Source organism: Corvus moneduloides, chromosome 4 (assembly GCF_009650955.1).
Source record: "Corvus moneduloides isolate bCorMon1 chromosome 4, bCorMon1.pri, whole genome shotgun sequence".
In the NCBI taxonomy this organism is placed as follows: domain Eukaryota; kingdom Metazoa; phylum Chordata; class Aves; order Passeriformes; family Corvidae; genus Corvus; species Corvus moneduloides.
The window spans coordinates 62,450,398-62,461,795 of record NC_045479.1 but is presented as its reverse complement, the minus strand read 5'-3'; the positions used below and the strand labels follow the sequence as shown (position 1 = coordinate 62,461,795).

General features: G+C 40.3%; 1 protein-coding gene across 3 annotated transcripts in view; it reads right to left on the bottom strand.

Annotated features, from left to right (window-relative positions):
* Positions 1 to 11,398, bottom strand: part of DNAJC2 (DnaJ heat shock protein family (Hsp40) member C2) — a 16,236-nt gene extending 4,838 nt beyond the window's left edge. For 2 of the 3 annotated variants that reach the window (XM_032107501.1, XM_032107500.1), the window contains exons 1-12: positions 11,296 to 11,398; positions 10,545 to 10,735; positions 9,895 to 9,970; positions 8,105 to 8,203; positions 6,039 to 6,180; positions 4,784 to 4,864; positions 4,005 to 4,070; positions 2,113 to 2,204; positions 1,895 to 2,016; positions 904 to 1,053; positions 537 to 625; positions 381 to 450 (exon numbers count right to left, since the gene is read on the bottom strand). In XM_032107501.1, the coding sequence (XP_031963392.1) occupies positions 381 to 450; positions 537 to 625; positions 904 to 1,053; positions 1,895 to 2,016; positions 2,113 to 2,204; positions 4,005 to 4,070; positions 4,784 to 4,864; positions 6,039 to 6,180; positions 8,105 to 8,203; positions 9,895 to 9,970; positions 10,545 to 10,735; positions 11,296 to 11,362 (1,245 nt within the window). In that variant the 5' untranslated portion in view covers positions 11,363 to 11,398. The remainder of the gene's footprint in view (positions 1 to 380; positions 451 to 536; positions 626 to 903; positions 1,054 to 1,894; positions 2,017 to 2,112; positions 2,205 to 4,004; positions 4,071 to 4,783; positions 4,865 to 6,038; positions 6,181 to 8,104; positions 8,204 to 9,894; positions 9,971 to 10,544; positions 10,736 to 11,295) is intronic. The other variant, XM_032107502.1, reaches the window with a different exon arrangement.

Below are 11,398 nucleotides of genomic sequence, written 5' to 3'. Positions count from 1 at the left end.
TCACAGATACTAGACTAGGATTTTTCTTGCATAACAGAATAGGTTAAGACTGCCCTCCCTCCCCTCAAGGTCACTGCTACACATTGTTGGGCAAAATGAAATTCCTGTACTGTTTCTGTATACTGTACAAGAGGTAGGTTTTGTGTTCTTTACAGATAAAAATGTGTATTTTTTTTCTTGGCTGGCCCTCTTAATTTGACCAACCATGATCTGCGCAATGTAAAATGGAGCAGAGATCACACTGCCTGTGGACTCTGAAAATCAAGTCTTTGTATTTAACAAGCAGGATTCCACAGCAGCTATGTTTTATCTTACTTAATTCAGTCAGCTTGATTTCACAAATTATTCTGTTATTTTGATTTGACACTCAGCATAATTACCTGTTTTACTACAGCCGCCTTTCCTCCTTCCCTTGTTGTGGATGTAAGTGCTTCATTCAAGCATTGCAGACTAAAAATAAATTATTAAGTTACAACGGAGAGCTAGTAGAAAGATGGGTATCAAAACGCGCAGAAAGCAGCAGCAGGAGGACTTACCTCGCTAGCTCAAGACGATCACAAAGCTTTTCCACCTCCTCCATCATTTTAACACAATCTGCCTCATTATCAGAAAAGTAATTCCAGTTCTGGAAGCAGAAATACACGTTCTACAAAGTTCTTGAACTTTATTGTCCTATTCCTTCAGACGAAGGCTTAACACACACCATTCTTCAGCCACTGCTGTGTTTGGACCTATCCGGTCAACTTTACTCCTAACTCAAACCCATTAAGTATGTGTTTTGGTATTTTTAGTAAACTCGCTTTCCATACCCATCTCCAACTCTAAGAACAAGCAGTCTGATCTAAGAAAACACAGTAATTTCTCTGACGTAACCTGTATTTCATTGTAATAATAGTTAAATACCTTGCATGTTGTTCTGAGTTTTTGCCTTTCTTTCTTGATTGCTTTCTTCTGTATCTCTTTTTCCTTTTTTGCTACTAATGCTTGCTGCCTAACTTCTTCTTCCTCCTTTTCTTTTGCTAACCGTGCTGCTTCTAATTCTGCTTGTCTTTGCTGCAATCAAAAGGAAAAAATAATCCAAGTAAAAAAATGCTAAAAGTCACATTGTTACAGGGTCATTCAGTCATCCAATATCAAAATGTGTTGTTTCTGGTTTGGGTGGAATTTTTTTTTGTATGTTTGGGGGTTTTAAAATATATCAATACTTTAATGTTTGGTTTTCCAGGAATTTTGGGGGAGATGATTAAACATATACCATTTGGCATTAAGTCAAGTATTCACTGTGAGGACCCTCAGCTTATAAATCTTGACTTCCTCTACAACGAAGGTATAAAACCATATGTAATTTCGTATGGCTGCTTCAAGACTATAAGCTTGGAAAAATGCAGTGGTCCAATATTTTTCCTGCATCATTATTGACATAATATTTTGCAGTATTTCAACGTCATCTTTTAAGTTACTTCTTTGCACCTTACAGTTCCCTTTCATTCCTGTACTTTCAGAGCCATCTTTTCCAAACTGTTCATATTAATCACGTATGTTGTGTTACCTCAAAGCGTTTCATACCAACCAGCCATTTGCAAACCACACACACAAGGCAAGCAGCCACATCCATTTTATGCACTTAATGCTAGCCTTGAAACAAGAGGAAGTGTATGCAACAAAGAACTCTGTTTTTGAAGGGGATTTATTTCAGATCTGCATTCCTTGTTTCCATCTCATTCTCAGAAAGCTGCCAGCCTTGCACTGCCTACTGCACAACCATCAAAGAAAGCACATCTTTGAACCCCAGTGTAATTCTATCAGTAGTCTTCTGACACATCTAGAACCTGAAGCAGTGCATCAGGTGTGAATGAAGCAGAGTTTTTCAACCCAAATAAAATACTTTACTTACTTTTTCTTTTGCCTCCTGTTCTTTTCGTTTTGCTTCTACCTTTGCTTTCTTCTCTGCTTCCTTCTTTGCCTTTTCTTCCTCCTTAAATTTCTTTATCCTGGGATCACAGCTGTATGCATTGTCTGGCAGAAGAAAGGAAGCATCATGTATAGAAGAAAACCAGAAGATTTTCAGTTGGTTAACTAATCTCTTTAAAGAACAGCCATTTGTGTGCTCACCAACAAGAGTCCTAATTCTGTTCATTTCTTCTTTTTTCCTCAATGCTCTGGCAGCTCTGTTCTGCTTTTCAATCCACCTCCTTTCATCTCGACTAAAAGGGAAAGCATAGTTCAGTGCTAATGCTTTACAATGTCACTGTTAGAAATTCATCAACAAGCTTCTTAAATAGTTTCCCCCACACAGATGTTCTGTGAATACTTCAAAAATAGACTTCAAAAAATGAAGTTCCAGGCCCTGAGCTCATCTAAAAAATGCTAAGTGTTTACATGGTTACATAAACCTGACAAACCAAGCTGCTTATTTGTCATTGTAGGGAATGAGATCATGGACTTTATTTCCAAAATGCAATCCACTTGCTTACCTAACATTAGGTAAGTTCATTAAACTCAATCAAAACAACAGAAATGCTGGCATATGGTTTAATTAAAGGACAGCAGTATAAGCAATGCCAATTATATCATTTTGCAGAATACAGTCATGTCAAGTAAACCCATCTGCACAGAAACAACACTCTATGAGGTACCATGATACTCTGGGTACAGTCATGCCAGATTCACTCCAGTAAAATACAGCTCAGGTTGTATATGGGCCGACTAAATAAACTGAAAATATTTGTCAGTACTGTCAAGAAAGAGGCAAATTTTTAGTAGGAGTCTACAGCCTCATCCACACAACCACATAGAGAACAATAGAGAGGGGGCAGGGAGGTTGGAACTATGTGACCTTTCAAGTTCCTTGCAACCCAAACCACTCTCTACCTCAGAACAAAGAAAACAATCCCCATAACTGAGAAGGAGACTAATACAAGTAGATTGAAGCTTTAAAACACGAGCAACATCACCTTTGGCAAGAAGTGGTAGCAAGAATCATGACCATCTGAACAGCAGCTGTAATGTAGTTCTCTCTCCTAAGTACAGCAGACTAGGTACCATTTGTCTAAACATCTTTGGAAAAGGACACTAATGACAGGAATGAGCAGAAAAAAAGCTATGCAAATAATTCAAGATCCTTCCAGTGAGAAGCGTAGAGATACATCTGTGTGATTTACAAGTACAAGTGACAGGGAATTGATTACAGTGCCTTCTCAGAATCTTCACAGGAGAGAGAACAGTGGGACTGGTGAGGCTCAAGAAATTCAACAGCAGGAAGAGGCACAAGAGAAGAGAAATGCCTAGCTACAGCCTAAATATGGCAGTTTCTAGCACAAAGAAAGCCAACCACTGAATCTAAATACAAAACTGATTTCTAGCCAAACTTGGAAGGAGAGATTCACACAATGCAAGTTATGGTCTTACAAAGATTACTAAGTGAAAGGTTGTGTCCTGTGAAATGTGTGTTAGACTAAATGATTTGGTGCTCCAACTTGAACATTCTGTGTTTGTAACTATAGGAAGGATAAAACCAGAATGTATTTGTATTTTCCAATGGCAACGTGGTCTGAGTAATTTAGCAACTGTCACTACATCAACAAATATACAATTTTTATTAACATCAAGCCATCAGAACTCATCTCTCCAAATTCTAGGAAGTATCACTTGCTCAGTACAAGTTTAAGAGAGAAACAATACCTGCTTGCTCATCCACTCTGTCCTGGCTCCAGGTTCAACCTATGCTTGGGACTGGCAGGAACTGCAAGTCTGAACTTAAATGAACACACATTTCAAAGCACCTCAGATATACCTCTGTCAGGCAAGCAGGAACTACTCCCATTACACAAAGAAGCCCACAGTAAGTCCAGTTCAAGTCCACGACTGACTCCTAAGCTGGGAGAGTGAAATTCAGACTTGGCTCAGCTACTTTTCTTCCTATGACTTACAGTCTAAGAGAAAGTTGGAAAATCTTGCTGTATCAATCTCTCAGTCTCCTGTCAAATTTATTTTTACTTACATACCATTCTGCTTTTTCTTTTTCCTCTTCATCTAAATAGGAAAACTCTCTCCAGGAATCAAAATTATACCTAAAGTAAATTTAAGAAAAAAACAGTGAATGAAAAAACCAGCAAATCTGTTAAAAATCAGCTATCTTTTTTACTGTTATGTGTTTGTAGGCAACTATTTGCTGTTTACAATTATACTGCACCTACAGTGATTCCACTGTGTTAAGTCAAAATGCAGGATGTAATTTACACCTCTCTGTACTGTGGGGCATAGTCTACTTCAGGATGGCATCAGTCTTGCCCACTCTAAATGTCTACACCTGTCTAAGCTCCCATCATAGTCAGTGGAAATGCAGTGCAGTCTGTGGAGTTCAGAGAGAAATTAATCTTTATGTAAGCCCCCATATTTAGCAGGTAAGGCAAGCCATAAACATTACTGACTTTTTTGGACTAGACAAACCTTTCTTTACTAGGGGAGCTTAAACACCTAGGACGTCTCCACTGAAAACACAGGTTAGGTGAGATAAACCTGACTTCCAGTCTGTGGGTCAGCTCAGTTCTCAGCCACTGTGGTCAGAAGTTCCTGCTGCAACCATGAATTTACAAGCAGATGGATTAGCCAGGAGAAACCTGGCTCAGTTTGTGGAAGGCACAAACAGCTGTGGGGTAATTTTGTGATATTACGAGGTTGGGACAGCCCACAGCAAACAACCCACACACCAAAGGGTCTGCGAGCCCTTTATATTACATGTCTTGAATACTGTGAATAGAAACAGAGGCATCAGTTAACTTACCAAAAGGAATAGAATGCATCTACCTCCTCAAATGAGGAATTCATGTCCCCAAGTTTAGGTACATTTTTCTTATTTGACCACCTGAAAATACATGGATATATTCAAGAAATAATATATACAATGTTCATTAGTTAAGTACAGAATCAAAATACAGAATCAAAATCTGAGGCTCCCTCCCACCAACACAGAGGGGCAGCAAGAAAGAGGAAGAGAACAGGAGAGTTCCTCCTAAGTATCCTCCAGACTGGGCATTTTTTTGGGGAGTTTCCCCAGAAAAGCAGCCTCCTCCTGCCTGAGTGCCTCCTGCCTTGTGCCTCCAAGAAGACCTGATGGAGCACGAGCTATCTTTGTAGATACTCAATTCTCCATGCACATTCTTCTGCTAGAGGAGCTTACAGAAAGTGGACAAAAAGTGCTCTGTGAATAACTCAGCTCTGTGGTAGGGTACAGGAACTCTCCCACACATTCTAATGGAGCACAAAGGAATAATGCATACTCTGCCTCCACTGCATTTTTTCTAGGGAAATCTTCCACTGGCTCTAGAATTTGTTGTTCTGTGACATAGCATCCATTTCCACTGCAGAGAAGGGAAAACCTCATCTGATAACCACAGATCCAGGTCTGAATCTATGGAATACTTGATAAAAGACTCAGTAAGACTACTTTAAATAATAATTGTTCAGAATGTTGTAAAGTGCCTCATGCAATTAAGCACTTTTATATAGAGAAAACTTGACAGGTTTCTAGTTGAAAAGTTGCAAAGTTTCCGGTTGTGAAAACCTTAATACCAAGTTAATTGTCAAGCACGAATCAAATGCAGAAAAAGTCATGCACTGTAAGAGAACCACCAAATATTGATAGTTATCTTCTCTTTTAACCAGCTAAATCATGAACATAACTACTGTCTTCTGTTCATGTCTCACTCTCAGAAGAAAATCATAAAAAAAGGGAATTTTTAGTCAGCAACATATAAACATTTGGTATTTTAAGTAATTTAAGATGAAACAATGAGTTGTACAAAAAGGGCGGTAAGCAATAGGAAGCTGAGAACTTTTTTTAAAATCACATGGGTCAAACTCAATGACATCAATGTGACAGTTCAGATTATTTTAAAATGAAATAAAAAATAATTGCACAATTTCAGTTGTATTACATTTCTAGAAAATTAATACATCTCTTGTTACAAACACAATGTCAAATGAGTTTGCAAATGCTGATTCTCCAGCAACAGCAGAGGCAGTCAGACATAGCTTACCTGGCATTTCTTTCAAAAACTGGTGAGAAAACTTCGAAGAAGTTTTCTTTTGCTTCACTTTTGGAAGGTACAGAGTTATCAAAAGTAGGATCTATGCTGTTAAATGCTCGTCGTTTCACAGGATCAGATAATATTTCATAAGCTGAAAGAAAGTTACCAGACATAAGGTTGTAAATATTTAAAAAGATGCTCTCAGATCTGGGTTTGATCTATCGTTCTGTACAGCTTGATATTTAATTATTTTACTGACATCAAATAGCATTGCTGTCTATGTCTATTCCTGTTAGACTAAGTAGGAAGAAAACACTTATGAAAAAGAACACATTTAACCATTAGGATGTAACAAAACAGGTAACACTTAATTTTATAGCAGCAAATTTAGTTCAGACACTGGGAGTTTGGGCATGACATCTTCAGGCTTTTATCTTGCACCAGATCCTTGCAGATAAATTTACAAAATGGTCTACTAAGGCACAGAGTAAAGGCAGTCCCTGGGTTAGTATGTTGTCAGAACTGGCAAGAACAGAAGCCATTCATAAGAATTTTTCCAGGTCATGATGAAGTTGTACTGAGTCTTGGATAAAATATAAAACTCCACACAAACACTCCAAAACATGCAAACAGTCCCTGTTTTCCTGTTCTTACAGCCCTGCAGTTGGGGAGCATCACATTACTAATCTTATATTCTGGAAATCACACAAGGTATAGCTTCAGTAAACTCTTAATTTTTTCTCAAGGAAGTGTGGAGTTTCTCAGTTTTACAATGACCACTGTTTTCCAGTAAGAATGAAAAGTCAAAGCAATCAAATTTGTATTGCAAACATTCATGGACTTCTGTGCCTGCAGCCCTGCCCAAGGACACTGCACCATGGAGGTTGGATCCAGGAGGTGATAACCTGGAGGAGACCTTGGTGCTCTGCAGCTCTGTAAACTGATCTCACTGGACGTGTCAGCGGAGAGATGAAGGAATGACAGTGGCCACCAATGAGCTGTTGTCTGCCAGTCTGTCCTTCCCCTCTGGGAAAGGACTTCACCAAAACTCTAAATGACCCCAATTATCCTCTGCCTCAGTAATGGTCATACAATTTTCCTGATGCAGGAAATTCTGTGCACATCCATTAGTTCCTCTTCCATTTAAGAGATGTCCCTTCCACTTGCAGATCCCCAGTTCTACTCCCACACACTCAGTTCCCCCAGCTCTGTATCTCCCACTCATTCCTTTATCAGACCAGGTTCTGAATCCAACCTATGTATTCCCACCTTTCTATGTTTCTTCTCCCTGTTTCGTTACCATTTTCTTCTACTCCAGGTAGAAGACATTCAGAGAAGGAAGTTTAGAAACACAAATTCCAGGACTTCCTCCTGCTTCAACCTTATTGAGTGAAAATAATTTGTTTAAAATAAGCAAAAAAGCCAAGCTCTAAGGCATTTCTGGCGATGTAAGTCATACACCTGGAACAGCCCATACAGTTTTGGAGTTAGCCAGCAGTGGTGTTTGGGTCATAGAATCATTAAAGTTGGAAAACACCTCTAAAATCAGAGTCCAGCCATTAATCCTGCACTGCCAAGTCCACCAGTACAGGCAAGAGGAAAATGTTATTCAATTGACTTCACTTGCTCATCTGTGGGCAAAAATGAGCAGCTGAAGAAACTGATGACCTGGATCAAATCAAGATGTTCTGTTGTGAGAGCAAGCACATTAGAATTCAGATTTTCCAACTGCTGTTGGTGCCTGTGTGGAACTGTTCCATGGCTCACTAGTTTATCCCAGGTATGGGGCCACCTCCAGCCACAGAGGTTCATCTGTGTATGCACTGCTACAAGTGTCACATTTTGTCACCAGCTGGCACAGCAGCCAAACATCTGTCAGCTGCATTCCCATCCTGCTTCTGCCCACTGGGAAGTTATACCTAATGTGATCTATTGATGCAGTTTTCTAAAAAGGAAAAAGAACTTCCCCGACTGTTTAGGCATTGACAATTAAAATCCTAATAAAGCACAGCAAGTACATTTCTGATGATCAAGTAGATTGAGGGAGTATCTAACAAAAGAGATCAATTGCTTACCTTTAGTTATGCAAGTAAAATAATCATTATCACCTTCACCTATCTGTTCCCCTGCAGCTTTTCGTTTGTCTGGATGATGTTTCAAAACCATGGATTTATCTAACAAATAAATGCATTACAGTTAGAAATGCTTCATCAGCAACAGTTTCAAACTACAAAGTAATACAGTAATTCCAGCTGGCCTTTCTCTAATTCAAAACTTAAATAAAAAGCAAACAGTCATATCTGGAAGGAAACAGGAGTTAATGAATTTTCTTTGATTTAACACTATAATTAGAATTAGTATTATTTCATCTTTGCTGGGATATAAAATAACCACAACTCAGAAACTCTATTCTCTATTCCACCTCAAATCTGAAGAAGTCTCTAAGACTTATTCTAGTATTATGCCTAGCAAAGTGCTTCAGCATCTGTAAGTGTATAGTTAGCTTCACAACTGAAAAACCAGAAATAATTCATGTGATTTTGGTTGTTATTTCTAATGAAAAACAAAATAATTCAGATAAAATAAAAATTGTATTCTGTCCCTTTAGTTCTGAACACGATCCAAAGTGAAATTTAGCATGAAAACTACAGCCTGTGAATGCTGCTGCACTTCCCCATGGCTCATGTTAAGCAGATACACAAGACTTTGGGTTAAATTCTCCCTCTACTCAGGCCTTGAATCCTAAGGCATGACTGGCACATACAGAGTATCTACTGAAGGTGCTACCAAGGTTGTCTTCGTGTTTAAAAGGTAAAACCAGATTTTAGACCGACTTCTTTGTCAAAAGATCTTACCATACTGCCATACAACACACACTGTACCTTCCTGGCTCTCTCTAAAATACCAGGGAGAAGATACCATGCAAGCAGTTACAGCAACCTGTCTCCTGAGAAACGAATCAGAATCCTTCTTAGAAACAGGAAAGCACAGTGTACACTGGCGGGAAAGAGTCACATCTCTACAGCACCAGGGAACAATTGTGTGCTGCCAGGGTCCTAAAGAGAGAGGCTCTCGTTCTTGCTCAGAAGATCAGTGAGACCACTCACCACCACCAGAACAGGTGCTGCTCTATTCCATGATAGCACATGCTCCACAGTGCTGTGGAGCACTTGCCTGAGGCAACATGACTTCCCATGTAAGTTGGTAATTCACTGATTTCCACCCATTTTCATTTGAAGTATCTGAGATCAGTGATTCTACTTGCACCAGCACAGTAGTACAGGCAATTGTTCACAAGATCCATTCACAAAGCCATCAGCTTATCCCAGAGAGGCTACTGAACAATCTCCAGAGTCTTTTAAAATCTTCCTCCACTAAATATTTGCATCCTTCTTGCAAAGTCAAGCACACTGCTTTCCAAAAATAAAGTTCTGAAGCCCAACAGGCTCCATTCCCATGCCACACTCAGTCTGACTGTTAACAGCAGCAGGAACATGGCAGCTCAACACTGTCAGGGGGGTTGCAAGGGAACCTCTGGGAACACACAGGGCAGGGACAGCTCTATTCCTCTGCCTTTCACTGAGCCTGACTGCAGACTCAAATATATAGAAATGTATAGTTACAGTCTCAAGGCTGTTGACAAAAAACACAGGCCAGGAAGCAGAAATATGAAATTTTTTAATTCCCTAGATTTAGGCCTCTGGATTTCAGAGCTGTGATATGAATTTAAGGGGCTGGTAAGCAACATGAACTTTTAGGGCTGGCAAACAGTAAAAAGCTTGTTCACAACATGCAGGTATTTTCACTAGAAACCAGTTGTGTACATCTGAAAAAAAAGTTATGCTTCTGAGGGAAAGGTACTTACGAGCTGCTTTGATTTGTTTCTGAGTAGCTCTGTATCGTATATTTCCCAGTCCAAGAACAGCATAATGGTCTTGATTCTGAGAGAAAAGAACCACAAACCCTAATAAACACTGATAAATACAACCTAAAACACCACAAGACATGCAGAAAACCAGTTCTCCTCTCCATCTCTTACAGGCAAGAGGGAGAATTCTTCCCTCTCTCAGCAAACATTGGGAAAAGACTATAAAAACAACTGTCAAAAATTATTGAACAACTACTGAGTAACTGAATATCAATAAATTAAGCCACTGTTATAGAAATTCAAGTGGCTTAATCTAAATTGGATTGAAGCACTAGAAAATTCAGTTATTGGAAAATTGAATTGCTGTCTTTAATATCAACAGTGCCAATGCAACTCCAGGATAAAGGAGACGGTGACAGGGAGAAGAGACACTTAATACTTTCAGGCAGTAAAATAAAAAGCCGCAGCTCAAAACTAAGATCTCATCCTGATGTGTTTGCCTTCACACACCAGATATAATGGTAAAGGATACAAACCGATTCAGATGGGTGTAGGAGGGGAAGAGGAAGGGGATCTTTAGCACCTGGGAATGGCAAATAACCTTGATGGGCAAAAATAGTTAACAGTAATCCATATTGACTGAATACCTTCCAGTCCTTTGGGTCAAGGGTTTTTAACATAGGATATTCCTCAAGCTGCAGTTCTTCATCCCCCGATTCTTCAGAAAGTTCCTTCTCATCTTCTAGCTCCTGGAAAGAGGCAGAAACATTTATGTTTCTCCTCTTAATAAATGCTTCAAACCATCTTCCCACAGGCTCCACTTGACAGAGTACTGATGCTATAAGCAAAAACATAAAAGCAACTTCACCTTCTGCGGTTGACTTTTTTTTTTTTTTAATTAAACCCCATCAAAGCCCACAAAAGTACAGCATCACCCAAGGTTACAGATCGCTAAATCTTCTCTTTGGCTCCATAAACACCAGAGTGCTAGAACCAGCACACGTGCCCGTCAGACGGGACCTCCCAACGCTTCGCCGTGCTCTTACATCTTGAAAGGTGCTTTCAAGTTAAAGGAACGCACGTGTCAAATGATATTAAATACAGTCCTATTGGCAACGGAGGAGACAACCGCGGCTGCGATATTAAATTTGGATTGATCTTCCCTACGTTCCCGCTCCCTCTTCCCAGGCCACTCCCTCCGGCAGCGAACCCAGACTTGTTGCTGCACACGGGCTGAAACGATGCCGGGGGAAGGCACAGCACGCGAAACGGAGACAATTAAAGTCAAATAAACAGGAAAGTTCTTCGAAACCGGCCGATTTCCCAACTCCAGCGGCCGGCCGGGCGCTCGAGGGCGGCCTTTCCCCGGCGCAGGCCCTGCGGGCCCGCGGTACCTACCGGCCGAGAGCGGCCTGCTGACGGCCGAGCGCTGCCCGTCCCGCGCGGGGCCGCGCAGCAGCGCCATGGCCGCGGCCTGGGCCTGCCGCGGGACCGGCGCGTG